Source organism: Primulina huaijiensis, chromosome 9 (assembly GCF_012295235.1).
Source record: "Primulina huaijiensis isolate GDHJ02 chromosome 9, ASM1229523v2, whole genome shotgun sequence".
NCBI classification, from domain to species: Eukaryota; Viridiplantae; Streptophyta; class Magnoliopsida; order Lamiales; family Gesneriaceae; genus Primulina; species Primulina huaijiensis.
The window spans coordinates 3,051,093-3,069,256 of record NC_133314.1 but is presented as its reverse complement, the minus strand read 5'-3'; the positions used below and the strand labels follow the sequence as shown (position 1 = coordinate 3,069,256).

The following is an 18,164-nucleotide window of genomic DNA, read 5'->3' as shown; positions in this document are numbered from 1 at the left end:
CTCATCATTACACTCATTTTACTTAGAGAGTAGGAATTTAAGTTTGATGATTCAATGACAGTGCACCACTTGGGTTTCTAGGTAATGGATCATGGGCTCGGCCTTTTAGGAAATGTCTCTTAAGCTCGACCCCCTTTAAGAAATGTCTCTTGGCTCGGCCTTTAGGAAATGGCTCATGGGTCCGGCATTTTATTTCGGCCTCTTAGCTAATTGCGTTACCGATGTTTTAGAGGGCTAAGGCCAATTTTAGGAATGAGCTTGGATCCGTGCAGACTTGACAAATTTAAGGGGGCCTCCGTATTACCTCCCACCTTAATTAGTCTAAAAGAAGCATGAAATTCAGACCAAAAATCTGGTCGGATTCCAAGCTTTGTTTTACAATGCCCTTTGTGTTTGTGATATGTTTGTTTTGTCCTACCTTACACAATCAAACAGTTTTGATCTAGATCCGAGTTCATCACAAATGAATGGTCCAGATTGTATGACAACTCGGTTCTCGAGGTGTCCGTACTCCTGCCCTTCAAGATCTGGACTGCTGGTTTCATCTCGATCAAATTGTTAGTATGAGACTCCTTCATGTATAAATAAGAGCTTCCCCCTCCTCCACCCCTTCATTTTCACTTTTATTTCCTCCGAGCCATTACTTTGTCAAAATTTCGAGAGCTTGCATGACCTGCCTATCTCACTGACTGCCACTTATCATAAAACCACCCTCAGTAAGTTTACTCAACCTTATTAAGTCTAGGCTTAAAGATGTCTTCCCCTAATGAGTCTACTGTACAAAAATTAATTGAATTTTTAGATGTCCAATCCCCTCATGTGGAAGAGTCGTGTCTGTCCAAACCCATAGAAAAGAACCCCGATCAACATCTTCCTGAAACCCGAGAAGCTAAAACCCAGAGACTGAGGAAGTAAAAAGCCGACGAAACCATATTGAAAGATGAGGTACGACCCTGGTATGAGATTCTGGCCTCCCATTTAAGTCCCTATTTAGGATCATCCATTACAGATGGGTCGGGTATGCCCCGTAGTTATGAACTGCTCATCTTCGGTCAGACAGACAGAGCTCATCTTCCCCCCGAGGGCTTTTCACACTTTTTATGTTGACCAAATAAAAATGGGCCTTAGGTTCCTCATGACCAAACTCTTCCAAACCACTTTTGATTATTTCCAAATATGTCCGAGCCAGTGAGTCCAAACTCTTTAATTTTCTATATTATGATTTATGTTCATAGAGTTTAGCGAGAGAGATCATCAAAACACAAGGGCACAACCAAGTATGGAACCCAAAATCTTATGGCGCACTTGGGGATATCATATAAAATGGATTTGAAATTCATGAATTTCGATTATAACTTTATTTTTTACAATGAAATAATTTATCAAATCTTAAATCTGCATCTTAATTATTGACTTATTAGTAGTATAAAGTAGAATGTATTTCAAATAACAATATTATTTGGCGCATACTAAGCCAATTTCTCAAATTATTAAGTATTTCAAAATTGCTTAATAAATTGTACGCAATCGTTAACACATCGTGGAAACCATATCACGTTAAAATTGAAAATTGAACATAACTCAACCCCAAAAGTTAGTTCAAGATGGGTAGATTATCCAAGTCCATACATGCAACTCTCAGGAATTTTATCTAACCGAAGTGGGACAACTAACACACCCCCTCACGTCCAGGAATGAACATATGGAGCATGAAGTTTACAAATGACTCAACTATGGGCAGAACTAGTGGCCCAACTAAAGACAGTCCAATATATAACGGTGGAACCTGAGCTCTGATAGCATGTTAAGATTGAGACTTTGATCTAACTCAACTTCAAGTCCATAAATGCAACTCCCAATAATTTTATCTAACCGATGTGGAACAACTAATATATTAGTCAGTCCAAAGTTATGAGTCGTGTCCTCTTAGAAGAAAACGTACTTTGCTTGAGTATGTAAAACTTAGGTCAAGATCCAAAGTTCAAATTCCATAAAAAAAAATTATAAGTATGATCATGTTTGCAAGTCTTATGTAAATCTACTACATATATCTATAATTTATCCAATACATTGAAAGATGTGACTTTGACTCTATGAGTTATTTCTCGTAAAAATAAAAAACAGTCGTATGATTGACGACAAACCATGGATGGAGAAGAATAGTGATACAGAAGTTGAGTTATAACTAACACATATGCAAAGTATATAATATCGTCATCAAACTTGTCCTAGTCGACCTACAAATGTTAGCAATGTTTCTTGTTTTAATTTATAATTTTTTTTTAAAAAAAGGTTAATAATATAGTTGGAATTTTATAAATATATGGAAAACTTCGATTTAGTGAATTATGAAAATTGGATGGAAAAGAAATTTGAAGTTGAATTTCACTTGGTTGGTTCGAAAAATCTAAACTTCTAATTGAAAGGTTTTTTAAAAAAAAAATAAAAATAAAATTGGCCTAATTAGTTTGGCCCCTCCTCCTTCACTCAACTCCAACAAAAATTGATCTAAAAAATAAAAGTCGCATAAAAATTTATAATGTATTAATCTATATACTTAAAAAAATCCAATTCATAATATTCTTTTAAAAAAATCCTATTTATTCATATTAAATCATCCATTCAAATTCAAATCACATAATAATGCATTTTTATTTTATTTTCTCTTTATCAAATGACCATTAATTAGTTTCAAGTTGCTCTCACAAGGGAAATTGTGTGCAAAATTGTGCATCCCCTTTACTACTATGCTCAAAATCCAACTGATTTCACCGAAAATATCGGAAAGATTATCGACTGATATATGCGGAATTAGCTATATTGGTATGAAGAGACATCGTCCCGAGTTTGACTACAATTTTATGATAATTTGAGTTAAAAAATAACGACGATATCTTTATTTTTCAATTTATCATCTCATCATTATTGATTCACCTATGCCTTTTATTAAAAAATAATAATAATAAAAGGAAAATTCAAACTCATAAGCGGTGGTATTTATATAAAATCTACAGTTTAACAATTCTCCGTTTTGTACATCAAGATTGATCTGCCATTCGCCAACTTCTTGGGTTCGAGAAATATCTTTGGATATAATATATCACAAAAACTCTTGTGAGACGATCTCACTGATCAAATTCGTGGGTCGAATCTCTTATTTGGGTCATCAATGAAAAAAAATTACTTTTTATGCTAAGAGTATTACTTTTTATTGTGAATATCAGGAATTGATTCGTCTTACAGATAAATATTCGTGAGATTGTCTCACAAGAGACCTACTCATAATATATACATCAAAACATCAAAGATTTATTTTTTGCGAACACAATTTTCTTACAATTTAGCACTAGGACTATATGTACAAAATTTTATCTAGCGATGGAGCAAAGAGTCATAACTGGCTCCACTTTTCTGTAATCCCATCGAATCTTGCAGCCCCTTGCTTCTAAAGTTTCCAACAACTGTGGAGAAAGCAATGGTCCAAGATGGGCAAGCAACTTCAACTTCTTGAGCCGAAAACAGCAGACTCGAAGCGCGATCTCCAGCCCGTTTACTGATACATTCGGCAGGTTAACTAACTTGGCATCCTGAAGACGCATCAAGTTCCCCAGTAGAACGCATAGCCCCGTGTCTGAGATATCGCAGCCGCTCAGATTGATCTGCGCCACCACATGCAATTCACATTTTAAATATTGAAAACTTTTTAATAAAGAATTAGGAATACTTGTTCGTGGGAAAGTAATAAAAGGGAGGAAGTGTGAGTTGATCATGTGGTCGAGGGTATGTAGGACTGCATGTTCAACGTCATGTCAGCAATTCGGAAAAAAATAGAACTAAATGTATGAAAAAAACCTATTTAGACTAATTAAAGAACCTGGACAAACCCTATCGAGGCCGATTTAAAGGATTTTCTATGGAAAACTTTACAAGTGTTTTATCAGAAACAAAACAAAATTTGATCAGCTGATTAATGTACTTTCTAGTCGAATACTTGAACTCAAACACAGCTTCGACTTTCTGGGTTGATTGATTCCGACACCTTCTGATCTCAAGAAATACGACTTGTGTGCAAATCACAACATTCTTCATGGCATGCATCATGCAATTCATGAAAATGAAATAGCTAGGAGAGTACCTGTTGCAAATTCTTGGCATAGCAAGCCAGGGCCCAAAACCCCAAGTCATCGATATTTTCACAATGTTTTACATCCAATTCTGCAAGCCTCAAGCATCCAGCAGAAAGTTTTGTCAAACCGGAACCCGTGACTTTCGGCAGGCCTCGCATCTCCACATCCCAAAGTTCGTGTAAGAAACCTAAACACCCTATCCCACGATCAGTAACCAAATGGCAATATGATAAGATCAGCCTTCTCAAATTCTTGCAGCCATTTGATAAGGAAACCAGTCCCTCGTCGCCAATTCCCACGCACCTGCGTGCACACATATTATATTCTTAGCTACTTGGATACATAAGAACTCAAATTTTATGTCTATCTAGCGATTCTGAAATTCAAATTTGACTACATAAATTATGATCCATCATAAAATATTGACCTATAAAGATCGAGTTCTTGAAGTTTTTTGCAATTCGAGGCGATATACTGCAACCCTTTGTCTGAAATGTCGATACATAGTCCAAGTTTCAGGGATGAAAGCTTCGAACACTTTGATAGATATTTTAATCCTGCCAACAAAATATCCAATCCGCTATTAAGCAAATTAAACACAATATTCAACACTTCAAATTAGAAATCAAGAATGAAAAATCAAGAATTTCTATAAAATTTTACCCGTGTCGTTGATTCCCGAACAATCTGTAAGATCAATCTCCTCTAGTGAAGCACACTTGGATCCAAGACATTCGAGGCTTGTCTCGCTAAGCAAGTTGCAGCACTCTAACTTCAAACATGTAAGATCCCGGCAGGAGCTCGCCACAGCTAATATTGCCAAGTCAGTGAGATCACTGCAGCACGTCAAATCGAGTACCTTCAAATCCACACAACGGGATACGAGCTGCATAATACCAGTATCAGCAACTCCTCTGCACTTTCCCAGCACAATTTCAAGCAAAGACCAGCAATTTTCGCCGAGTATTTTGAGCGCGAAATCAGAAACTTGAGCTCCACCAATATTTAGCTTTTTCAGATTATTTAGGTCCTTTAACTGGTGAAGTACCGGAAAATCCTGGTGATTCAAACCCAAAGTTTATCTTTAGTACTAGTTCTATGAACTCACTTGTACAAACTAACAACAACTCAAGTTGTGCTTACGAAAAAGCAGTAGCTAGCATGAAGTTGGGACAGCAGATGTGATTCGATGACCGATACCAACGCAGATGAGCTCAGTTTAGTGCACCTTGATACGTCCAGGACCTACAAACAATATACGAATTAACGCACTCTCATCGTTACTCTATTCAACTTCATATGATCTTCACAACTTAGGTGCAACATATTTATAAGGTTCCTTTGTCATTGAACGAGTGAAAACTGCTAAATTTTTTATACAACAGTTTTCTTCCTATTCGAAATATCATAATTCATAAGGTACATTATTGCAACTACCATTCTAAATAAAGGCACGGGGATCTTGATCATATATTCTTTTTAAATTCCATGTAACAAAAGTATGTCAATTTTCTTCTTATATTTTGAATAAATAAATCATGTTCATAAAAATAGTTAAAAAATTAATAGCTCAAAATTGCAAGAAAGCCAAAAATACAAGAAAGCCAAAAATTAACAGTATTTCTGAATTTATTCTTTCAAAAAATAAGACAATAACTAATACAAAGTTGTGAATAAAGTAGAAGATGTTTTATGTTTAGATACAACATAAAATATATATAGGACAATTATTAAATAAAAGCCCAAAAATCATATTTTTCCCCCAAAAAATGGATTGGTCATATAGTAAAAAAGTCAACTTTTAGTCTTTACAACAAAACGCCCCATTTCAAAAGTGGAAAACATTTTTTAAAATAAAACTTGGTTTATTATGATGTAATAATTTTCTTCCAAACACACTCAAAATTGAAATTTAAAACTTGGAAAAATTATTTTCCAAATTTAGGATAAATCTATCGAAAAAGAATATAAATTAACCTGGAGCGAAGGGCATCCTTTTCCAAGATAATGCAACCCCACATCGTCCACTAGACCACAGCCCACAATCCGTAGCACCTCCAGCTTCTCCATTCTACTGATCCACCGTAATGATTCCCGTGTAACCTTAAAAATACCAAAAAAAACCGATTAATCAATTTTAAAAAACTAGAAAGAAACGAAATGTTTAATGAAATTTAACATTGTTTCACCTTTAAAAAAGAAATATCAAGATTTCTCAGTTCACCGCATTTCTTGGAGAGAAGTTCGACTCCCATATCAGTTATCTCGAAGCACCATTTGAGGCTGAGTTTTTCAAGTTTCGGGCACCCGATTGCTACCTTAGCCAATCCAACATCACTCACGTTCAGACATTTGTCTAAGTTCAACTCCTTCAGCCCCGCCGCGCCGGAGAGAGCCGCCGCCTCGAGGTCTCCGAACCCACAACAATAAGATACATCTACGCTCTCCAGGTTCCGGCAACACCTCACCAGCATTTCGAGCCCTGGAAATCTTAACCCCGTGCACCGGCTCAGGTTCAGGCGAGATATTCCATAAGTCCAAGCAGATGAGATGGAGAGCGAACGGAGGACGAATGCATCGTCAACGCAGGGGCATGCGGAGAGGTCCAGGGATGTGATTTTAGGAAACTTGGAGAGAAGGGATAGGAGGAACTCCGGCCGGAGAACTCGGAGGTGCGTGCGGCGGAGGGATTCGAGACGGCGGAAACTCTTGCAGGCGGAGCGGAAGGATCTGAAGTCAGAATCCTCGTTTAAAAAGTGGAGAACTTTGAAGATGAGATCATCGGTAAGAAGGTCGAATAGTGAGGAATCTGCATCCATGGATTGGACAGGTTGTCGTAGATTGCTTTAAGGTCGGCCGGCGGAGAGGAAGAGAACCGAGCAGCGGAAGGCGGCGGTGGCGGCGCTTTTGGACTTGGCCGAATACAATAACATGTGAGTCTGGTCTGGGGAGGGACAGATATCAATTGACACAAGAGAGTACAAAAGAGTACAGACGTTGTCAAATACTTTAAATATCAAATTAGTACATCAATATGACCAAATAGAATAAACTAAACTAAATCAATAGAAAAATGACAACTTGTCACACAACAAATTGACTTTTAATTCATTTATGTTACCAAGATGGAACTCGTATCCATTATTTTTCGATAATGTCAAATAAATAATGTCAGTTAGATAAATATTATTGAGTCAACTATATACGATAAATTCATTCGAGAAAATGAACATCTGACTATTTGATCAAACACATGAATATTTAACTGATTAGGAAACCCTGCAAATTGACTTTTATTTTTTTTTTATGGTAGATATAGTTGTTGTATGAATCAATAATTTTCTCTCTCCAAAAAAATTAAAATAATTAATTATTTTGTCATTTCATATTATAATAATTTTGATTTGATTTGATTTAATTTAATTCTCATTATTTTTTTAAAAAATTAAGTATTATATAATATAAAGATTAAGAAATATTTAAAATTTGTTATTTTGAAAACGGTGGGCCATGATGTGAAGCGTACATCTTATCATAACCAAATCAATACTGTGCACTCGAGAACCTGTGGAAAGTAATCTGGGCCGTCGAAAGGAGAACCTGATCACGGATGAACGGCTTGATGTTAGGGAATCGGACGTCCACGTGGAACCGTGTGGAATCTGTGTGTGGTACGGGTGGGAGTACGAAAGTCTTTGAGAATAATTTTTCTGTCAGTGTGGGACCCACAAAGCCTTGTAAGGACCGTACCTATCTCTAACATCTTACGTTGGATATTGGAACACACATAAATGTTGCCCGCTCGAAGATATGCTTTTATAATAATAAAAAAAAAATCTTCACCATTTCATAGATCAATTTCGTGAATAAAATCTTTATTTAGATTATTCATGAAAAAATATAAATTTTTATGTTAAGAGTATTATTCTTTATTGTAAATATAGACAAGATTGACCCGTCTCACAAATAAATATTCGTGAGATCGTCTCGCAAGAGACTTACTCTTTATAATTTGTCCCCAAATANGGATCATATTTTTTTCTTTTCTTTTTTTGGTCCACTTTTTATATTTGTTTAAAATAAAATGATAATTTTTAATATAAAATTTGAAACTGTGTTAGGTTACGATTTTGACAGTTCGTTTGGAGGAGAGTCAAAACAAACTGACCCGGTTGGGTCACGACGAGGCAGTATGGCCTCTATTTTTTTAAAAAAAATAATAATAATAAACATCATTATATTATTTTCTCATAATTTATGAGTTTTGAAAGATTTATATTATTTATAATAGTTTATATATAATCGAATTGATTTTTAAAATCGCGAGCACTTGATTTTACAAAAAAATTTATTAAATTTAAGCATAGATTTTTTTTAATGAAAATATTGATAATTTTTATTAAGTTAGTTAACAAAATTTTATATTATATTTAGGGAAAACATTTTTGATAAAATTTAATCCATTATATAATTTTGAAATTAAAATATATTTAATTTTTTAATTTGAATTATAAATTGTAATAATTATTTTTATTGGAATTTTTTTTAAAAAAAAATCATACATTAATCATTAAAATAATTTGAATATTTCAAAATTAATAGCCCACGACCATACATAAACCACGATAACTATATAAATATTTCAAAATTAATTGGCCATATATAAATAATTATAAATAATATATTTTTGTCAAAATTCATTAATTATACTTAAATTATTGTAAATGATATAAATATTTCAAATATAATAACCATACATAAATCATTTTCAATAATATAAATGATTCAAAACTCATCAACCATACATAAATCATTGAAAATAATATAATAATTTTTTCATCAATGAAATTAATATTTTGATTATGTAATGTCAAAAATATAATGTTTTTGAATATTTGCTCTTTAATAATAAACATAACTTATATCGAAAATATTTTATAAATATATATCGTGTTCATTTCATATGTAACAGTCGTGTATTATGTTACACATACAACGTGTGTACCTAGTGACTAATATATATTATATAAATTAGTATAGTAAATGTATTTTTTCTGAAAATTAGGATTACATAAATAAAATGTTTTTTTTAATACAACGGGGGTAAATAAAATGATTTAATAGATATTTTAATGATATTCAATATAATATAAATATAATATAATATAATATAATATAATATAATTAATAAAATATTTAAAATTTTGTTCATATAAATCAAGATTGGATTTGAGATATTGACATTTGACGGAGCAATCAATGGAAGCTGAGGCAACAATTCCCTTCCTCAAATTTTATGTAGTAGTAGCTAATTGATATAAACATTGTATACATGTACATATTTATAATTAAATCAAATTTTAAGTAACTAATAATATAATCAGTTTTTAAAAAATATATATATATTAGATGATAGTAAGTCTAATTAAATTCAAATAAATTATTGATGACACTTAAGCTAGAGATAATTTAGGAGTATTTCATGTGAGGTTTTGTAATAATACTGTCTCGTTGTACAAGTTGCGAGCTTCTATAATTCTTTATTTTTTAAAAATTATTTTATTGATTAGTTTGATTTATATTATAAAATATGAGTATATTTGTACATTTTTACTTTGGTGAGAGTATTATTATTATATTTTTGTATAACTTAATTCAAATATAAATTATAAATGTTGCTTTTTAGGCCCGAAACTTTCTAGCATGCACTAGTTATTTTCCCGAAAGTTAATAATTTATTTGCTAGTTGATCATCAATAAGACAATTGGATTATTTAAAAAAATTTTTGTCCATGAATCAATCCTTTTTTATCATCAACGCCATTTTCAAATTCAGGAAATGCTAATTAATAATACAAACATTAAATTGACCAAGCAAACTGAGTTGAATAGCTTATACCAAATTAATTTGACTATTCTTTAAATCGTACAAAAGTGATGTTTGACTCACTAAATTGCAACTATTCTTGAACTAGGAAATGGGTATGATTAGAGTAGATAGAATTTTTTTAATGGGATTATACAAAACCAAATAGAATAAATAAATAAGAATTGGTTGGAATTGTATTGTTAAGAGAATTGAAGTACTATAAAAACACGAGGCGATGAAATTCAGATGACAATAAAACTGAGAAAAGAAACAGAAGTGACCATTTAAAAAAAAAAAAACAACGTGAAATTACATCGATTCACTAAATCATAGACCGTAGACGAAGTTTTAGGCGAAAAATGAGGACCAAAATTATTATTTTTCCATCTGTCGATTTGATTGTGTGATCTTAATGTTGCATGCTTTCTAGTATTACCAATCTGCTTTGATAAATTTTTTTTAATTGTGAAATATCTACAACATTCTTTAAATCGTACAATGATGTTTGAAGGTAGAAATAATTAATCTCTCCCATTTGTTCCGGGATAAGAAGCATGTGTTGCCCCAAGAATTTTCATCAGATGAAAGCATGGTAAAAGATGTGCTTACTCTTTCCTATGTTACACTCCTTCCTGAAGATAATTTGAGGCAATTGTCGCACGGACTGGAGCCAGTTCTGCAGGAATCGCGATCAAATGATTCTCCGAAGTGTTCGAGTAAAGCTTGCCTCCGGCATTCATCCTGAAAAAGTTTTAAACTTTTGTATTCAAGCAGCCTTCAATGTCTTGAATATAGAAGATCCGTGCATAACATGAACAGTTTATACAATAATTTCGTAATAGATTATAGCTAGACCTTAAGTTCGCAGTACTGCTGCATTTTGCGAGCTTGATCCATTGCCACCTTAAAGCTTCCACTTTTACCCCGTTGCCCACTTCGGAGCATACATACAACACGACTGAAATCCTTCTTCTGGTATAATAGAACACATGTGGCAGGGAGATTATCTCGTCCGGCCCTTCCAGATTCCTGGTAGTAGCTCTCGATCGATTTGGACATGGTGTTGTGAATGACAAAACGCTGAGATATGGTTAGCTTATGGTAAACATGTGTGATCTTTAAACTAGTTATAATTATAATTAAGAAAGGTCATAGTAGATAACCGTTGTATGAACGAGGAAAAACTGCATATTGACCTTTTAGGCACTCGAATAAAACGATGAACTTTCTGAAGATGGTAAAGCATGAGTGAAAAGAGATTTTGAGATTAACGGAACTCACAACATCAGGTTTGTCGATTCCCATCCCGAAAGCTATAGTAGCACAGACAACATGGGCTTCCCCACTATGCCATTTCTTCTGAACTGTAACCCTCTGACGAGCGGCCAAACCAGCGTGGTAATACACTGTTTTAATCTTGAACTTCTCATTTAAAAACTTTGAAACCTCCACACATTCATTTTTTGAAAGGCAGTACACTATTCCACATAAATTCTTGAAACGATCCATCAGTAATTTCCCAAGCTGCTTGAGGGGTTCTTTAGATTTTCCTACCATTTCATACTTTAAGTTGGGCCTATCAAAACTTGTCTCAAGTACAATTGCATGGGGGATTTTCAATGAATTTAATATATCCTGCCGATAAAATGTCAGATGAGCATTTAAGAAAAATTACGGTATCTCTACAAACACCGAAAAGCAGCAGCCTAACCTTCCGAACTCTCTGGGTTGCAGTGGCAGTTAAAGCCATCAGAGGAACACGAGGAAAGTTCTGTTTAAGACATCCTAATACTCTATAATCCGGGCGGAAATCATGGCCCCACTGGCTAAGAAACATTACAAACAACCAAGTGGGTAGTCAATTCCATCACCAAACTAAACTTGAGGAACAAAACTTTATTCTTAAAACAAGAATATATTGATGAAATTTGGAACATATAGAATCGCAGTTCATAGAAAATGTACCTTATCTACAAAAAAAATTCAGTAACAGACATACCTTAGACAGTGAGCTTCATCAACAACAAATCCAGCTAATTGTCCCTATAATGAGGAGTAATAATCTTCCCATATTCAGTATAATTAAGAAATCATCATGACTTTCAATTATAAAGCATCACAAATGGAATAATTGTTCCACAGCCTAATGAAATTAACCTTCCTGTGCAGACTATGCAGGATCTCTTGAAATGTTACATTTCCAGCAACCCTTTCAGGAGTCACATAGAGGAGTTTACATGACGGTATATCCTTCCTACAAACATTCGAACAAAACTTGAACTTTAAGATCGAGAAACTTGACTGGAGCAATCGATAATGATCACACAATGACTTGTTGCATTTTGCACTATATTATTTTCTAAGAACTTATAATAAAGCAATAAGCGAGTCCACGGCATCTAAGACTATATCCAAATGCCTCATCTCACATCAGAACTCTGCTATAAAGATGTATCAGCAGAACTTGAGGGACAGACAATGATTTACTTTCCATGATATATAACATAAGATTTAGGCAACAATTAACTGGAGTATAGTTAAATATTTCTACCATTGATTTATTACACACAAACAAACATGCAGATGACTGCGAAGGGATAAAGTTCTTGTTACCAAATCATATTCAATAAAATAATAATGATGATATGCATTAGGACATGCAGACCTTCCAAGATAATCCGAACACCCTCCATTTTTTTTTTAAAATACTCCATCATATGGGTTGAACTAGTTTCCTTCATGTAAAAGATAAATCAAAGTAATCATGCCTTTCTCACATAGAAATGGTAACAAAACAAGTAAATAGTGAAGCATTTTCCAACACAATCCATCAAGTAGACCAAAATGGATTAAAATTCGGGCACATTGTATTTATCAGCCCCGTAAAATATCGAAAAAGCATAAAACCGCCCATGTAAATTTAAAGGTCTTTTCGAGCCCTGTGCTTTTAAAAGTCGGGTACATTTACGGTTTGCCCCATTTGCAGGGGGTTTTGTGCCTGATTTTTATAAACAAAAGGTTTTAGAAGTTCATTAATTTCATAAGGAGGTTTCGTGTTTTTTTAGGTTTTCGTAGGGGCCTAAAAGCTATTTGCTCATTAAAATTCACTCGCACAAGGAAAATAGAAGTTTGATACTGTACATAGTCAGCATATTAGAAGGTTGATACTGTACATAGTCAGCATATTATACTATTCTGTTATCATAGCAATTTTCTTTCTACCTCTTTCAGAATAAAAGTTGGAATAATTTTACCGTTCAATAAAAATAACTTTCTATGATTCATGTTTAAGGGCTCACAGAAGAAATCAGAAGTATTCACTGCATTTATTTGTTTTGTGACAACTTAACAAGAAAATTATCAGAAGGAAGCTGGAATGGGTTAGTGGGGGAGGTTTTAAAAGGATTGATTTCACTGAACGTGGGAAAACACTAAACTCACCTCAACTCTTGAAGTATGGCTGCTGCTTGTGATGGACTTTGCTGAGAATTTAAGAAGGTTGCAGGTATTCCAAATTTAAGATTCAGTGTAACAATCTGATCTTGAATGAGCGAAAGGAGTGGAGATATGACAATCATAACACCTGGCTGGAGAATGGCTGGAAGCTGCAGGATAAATATATCACAAACAGCTAAAAAGGTTAGGAGTTATTACATGTATTCCTGTGTTTATGCCACAACGCATGTATGTCAGGAAGCAAGAGTTAGCATCCATGCATGCAAATTAGGTGTGGAAAATAAAAATAAAAATATTTAAATAATTTATTGCTATATCTCAAGTTAAGCAGAAAACATATGATAATTCATATTCCAAAAAAAAAAAAACGACAATCAAGTCCACCTGAGCTTCTTAGATAATTTCATAAAGATTCTACGAAAGTTGCCTTCAGGTATACTGATCTCAACTGGCTCATAAATTAGTTAAACCTCAAAATACTTCAGTATAAGATACAAAGGAGCGATGAAATGGATTCACTTGCCACAGAGATGTATAAATATAAAACTAGAAGATCCAAGCTTCAAATGAAGTAGCCTAACCTGGTAACAAAGGCTTTTACCACCACCAGTAGGCATAAGAACAAAGCAATCACGATGAGCAAGAAATGCTTTACAAGTCTGATGTTGTAATGGTCGAAAGGTCCTGTTGCCAAACACAACAACATTTGCCAATTCAAAGTCATCCAGTCGCTGAAGCTCTTTGAATGAGAGAGTGCCGTTCGTATTTTTGGATGAGTTAAAGTGTCTTAATTCATTGCAAACTGATGAAACTGGACTTTGAGTGAAATGACTTCTGTAATCCTATGCCAATAAATTTCATTTCTCAGAAAGCAGTGAAATATTTAAGGCATGGGCATTTGTTTAATTTCCAGTTTTGGGTAGAGGAAGGTGAATTGCAGAACTAGAACCCGCATTAACAATATCAATGGGCATCCCTAGTTACAGTTCAGCTATTTTGCCATTAACCATAACCAGGATTAAATAATACAATAAGTGTCTTCATATGATTCTGTTCAATTTAGGTATGATTCTGTTCAATTTAGGTAAGCTACAAAATAAGCACGAATATTTAGCTGCCCAAAAAAGATAGGTCAACAAAACTGCACTTTAAAGTTGTAAGGAAAACAAATCCGCAAATAAATATTACCAAAGAGCCTGAAGAAGGTTCATTCAAACTTGGAGAAGGGCCACATCCACTGTCATCTATAGAAATTTTAATGGATGGTTTCACCCGCTTTTTTCTGGGAATAGATATGTCTACTTCTTCGCTGTCACTCGAAGAATCCAACCGCACGATTGTTCGGTTATTATAGGTTTCAGGAGAATCTTCTGAGACATGAATCCGAGTTCCTTCTTGAATCATTGCATTATCATCCTGAAGAAGGTCCTTGTCCAGAATCTCAGCCAAAGCACCGCAAGCTTCTGATTCCATGGCTTGCACATCATCCCAATCCTCACTGTCTTGCATACATTCAGCCAGTGCAGCCAGAAAGTCATCACCACAGTGCTCCACATTGACGAAGTCTTGACCATCATCGCCTTCACAAGAGTAATAGGAAACAAACCATGAATGCAGGAAAGTAAGATTCTTTCAATTCATAAGCATAAAATTTGAAGGGATTCCATTCACTCCGATGAGGGATTACTGACCATATAGGTGGACAAGGCGATCCAAGCACTGTTTGGCAGATTCTTCTTCGAATCCAAATTCCAGAGCTAAGCTAATCAATCTCGTCTTTTCCAACTCCAAATCCCGATCGCCCATTCTCTCCTCTCTCTTTTGAGGCTCCGCTGCTGTAGAAATAAATCTCCCGCGCTTTCAACTGAGAATTGTTTGCCCGCGAAGAAGTGGCTCTCTTCACATTACCCAGAGGCCGCCTTGGGCTTCACAATGGACATAAGCCCATTAATAACACAAACTTCACAATGGACATAAGCCCATTGATTAACCCGATTATAAAATAAAAAAAAAAAACTCGCATGAAATCAATTTTCTCATACGGATCTCCGAACTACCATGTCCATGAGTATTATTATTTTTACAAATATGAACTGGATCAACCCATTTCACATATATAAATCTGCGAGACTGGCTCACAGAAGACGTACTCTTATAATATACATGTTTCAAATTTGATAATCGATTATAACAAACACACGTCACCGCTAAAAAAAAATGTTCCATGTGTTGTTCTTAAAATTATATACGTTTTTAAATTCATTGTTGAAATAAATTGTAAGACCTAATAAGGTAATAACATCCTTTATTATTAAATTCATGGCTAAAATTAGAGGCCTTGACTCTCACTCATGAGGTAATCTTGAACTTTATAACAATTTAGTCCTCAGTTTTGTTAGTAGATCTTTTGTGAAAGGGTTTCACGAATCTTTATCTGTGAGACGAGTTAACCCTACCGATATTCGTAATAAAAAGTAATACTGTTAACATAAAAAGTAATAATTTTTTATGAATGACCCAAATAAGATATTTGTCTCACAAAATATGACCAGTGAGACCGTCTCACACAAGTTTTTTAGATCCTGGATCAATTGATCGAGTTTTTTTTTTCTCCATCAATGTCCATTTAATTATTCGACTAGTATCAATATACAAAACACTTTAAAACTGACCAAATGCAATTTAAGAAATAATTAATCAAATACACATATTCAACGTTTAATTGGGATAGTATTCAATTTTAATTCAAAATCGAGCACTTTATAAACATTGACCAGCAGAGGACTTTGATCCCAGAAAAGACAAAGGGTCACCAAACATCGATATGGGAAACAAAACACAACCCTTAACACACTGCAAGTATCAGCCGACATGAGAAAGCTCCTTCCACTGAGATAATAATACCAACACAAATATATAAATTCTTCTGTGGGTCTTCATTCTCCAGAGCCATAAAAAAATCATATAAAACTCGCAGAATCCATCATTCAAGCACTGCCACCTCCACTTTTTTCATGCTGAACATGCTCATCAAACACTATTTAGACATGGATAAAGAACAATATTAACAAGCCAAATGATGAGCATACAGCACTGCTGCAAATTGGTTCTAGGTATAGACAAGCTGCCCCCCTTAAAGATCAATTGTGTCACTCTTTTCCCTCCAAAAAAAGTAAGATCTTGAAGTTATTAAACAATAATAATATATGGCAACTAAAAGAGGTGAAAGTATCACGAGAAATACGACATAAAATAGTTTTATTTCCCTCAAAGAAGCTAATAACTAAAGGGATCAATAATCAGTCAATTTATCTCCATGCATAAATAGGAGAGAGGAAACCATAGATGATTTCTGCCTATGTCGAGTGTGCAAATTAAGGAAGCAATTGTTTGCTCAGCTGTAAATTCTCATCTTTATCAACAGCGAGGAACATCTAGGCAAACATCAGTTAGAGCGTTTGTATCTAAATTATAGCTTTAAGTAAAACAAACCACATACCTGCCCCCAACACCATGACACCACTACATGCAAAAACTTGTAAGAAATTTACACAAATTACTATGTAGAATCCAAATTAATTAATACAAAGTCATAGTAAAGCAGAGCATTAGCTAACAGTGTACAAGGATGATAAGTGTTGATATAGTATAAATGGAAAAACTCAAGTTGGACCAGGGTTCCTCCGGTTATTTGAGTATCATATGCAACACAATAAGTACGTATCAATTTCTATGAGTTGCATTCTTATGAAATGAAGACTGCCAATCAGAATCAAAAGCTATCTAATAACTCACATGATCAATCCATACACATGGTCAGAGGTGGAGCCCTCACCCTTTTATGTTCCATTTCCTTTAAACTTCCTGCAGGCTGCAACTGAAATTACGACATCTCAATCCAAGATTGAAGTCAGGTATATAAATCTTGGCGATGAAAGAATTATTTACTTCAATCATTAGGTAACACTAACATCATAACAGTCGTCCTATAAGTCGAGTCACCTGTACTCGACCACCTTATCATACGCTTCCATGGAAAAAGAGCTTTCTGCAAAGCATCTGCATGAATTTTCTTTATTCCATCAGAACATGGTCATAAACAGCCGAATCACCGGCCTCCCATAAGAACTATCAAAATTGATTATCGTGAATAATTATAAGTGGGATCTGTAGATTTAAGGATATATTAGGTTCACGCGGTGGGAAAAAACAAAACAAAACAAAACATCAGAGAGACACTCGAAAGCTACACCAGCAGGCTCTGGGGCTTGGACATGGATGAATGGAGAGTTAATAAAATGCACCTAGGTATGTTACAAATAGTTGTGCATTGATGTTTGCAACCTGCAGGTATGTGGTTGTGCCCATCAAAGACGTGATGGCCAAAATGGAATGTTATCATTGTTCTACATGGTCAAGGACTAGAGAAGAATTGGCTCTTCCAATTACAGGAAAGACTAGTGAATCTATTTAGTGATCGAGTCTATCATTGAGGTCTAACAGGTGTACTAAATTCTATAGTGAATTCCTCAAGACCACAACCCTGGTTACGCATGCAAGAGTGCAGAGTCTAAAAATTGAGTAAGATAACAAACAGATAGGAAAATTAAGACTGTATAGCTAAGTTCGTGCCAAAACAAATCTGCATGCCCCTTAAGAAAAGGTCAGCGAGGTGGCAACATGTACGATGACAGTGGGATCAGGATCTTTAA

General features: G+C 34.4%; 2 protein-coding genes across 2 annotated transcripts; both read right to left on the bottom strand.

Moving 5' to 3' along the window:
• Nucleotides 1-3,265: 3,265 nt before the first annotated feature.
• Nucleotides 3,266-7,089, bottom strand: LOC140984242 (uncharacterized). The gene is made up of 7 exons (XM_073451509.1): nucleotides 6,317-7,089; nucleotides 6,105-6,230; nucleotides 5,271-5,372; nucleotides 4,791-5,184; nucleotides 4,555-4,684; nucleotides 4,136-4,430; nucleotides 3,266-3,659 (listed from the first exon to the last, which is right to left on the bottom strand). Exons 1-7 carry the CDS (start codon nucleotides 6,944-6,946, stop codon nucleotides 3,369-3,371), a joined length of 1,968 nt encoding a protein of 655 aa, XP_073307610.1. The 5' UTR covers nucleotides 6,947-7,089; the 3' UTR covers nucleotides 3,266-3,368.
• A 3,365-nt stretch (nucleotides 7,090-10,454) lies between these two features.
• Nucleotides 10,455-15,347, bottom strand: LOC140984230 (ATP-dependent DNA helicase Q-like 1). Its single transcript, XM_073451497.1, has 10 exons — nucleotides 15,144-15,347; nucleotides 14,641-15,032; nucleotides 14,034-14,294; nucleotides 13,438-13,601; nucleotides 12,154-12,250; nucleotides 11,996-12,039; nucleotides 11,708-11,822; nucleotides 11,278-11,631; nucleotides 10,852-11,076; nucleotides 10,455-10,737 (listed from the first exon to the last, which is right to left on the bottom strand). The coding sequence occupies exons 1-10, from the start codon at nucleotides 15,256-15,258 to the stop codon at nucleotides 10,612-10,614; spliced, it is 1,893 nt and encodes a 630-aa protein (XP_073307598.1). The 5' UTR covers nucleotides 15,259-15,347; the 3' UTR covers nucleotides 10,455-10,611.
• Between the last annotated feature and the right edge of the window lie 2,817 nt (nucleotides 15,348-18,164).

What these genes read in the sequence shown, in the direction of transcription:
- LOC140984242 (XM_073451509.1), bottom strand. Translation starts at nt 6,946, where the DNA reads ATGGATGCAGATTCCTCACTATTCGACCTTCTTACCGATGATCTCATC. An exon ending in ATGCTAGCTACTGCTTTTTC is followed by an intron (nt 5,185 to 5,270) that starts GTAAGCACAACT and finishes TTGAATCACCAG; the next exon opens with GATTTTCCGGTACTTCACCA. An exon ending in TTCGGGAATCAACGACACGG is followed by an intron (nt 4,685 to 4,790) that starts GTAAAATTTTAT and finishes TTTTGTTGGCAG; the next exon opens with GATTAAAATATCTATCAAAG.
- LOC140984230 (XM_073451497.1), bottom strand. Translation starts at nt 15,258, where the DNA reads ATGGGCGATCGGGATTTGGAGTTGGAAAAGACGAGATTGATTAGCTTA. An exon ending in GCCATACTTCAAGAGTTGAG is followed by an intron (nt 12,251 to 13,437) that starts GTGAGTTTAGTG and finishes GAATGTTTGTAG; the next exon opens with GAAGGATATACCGTCATGTA. An exon ending in CAACCCAGAGAGTTCGGAAG is followed by an intron (nt 11,632 to 11,707) that starts GTTAGGCTGCTG and finishes TTTTATCGGCAG; the next exon opens with GATATATTAAATTCATTGAA.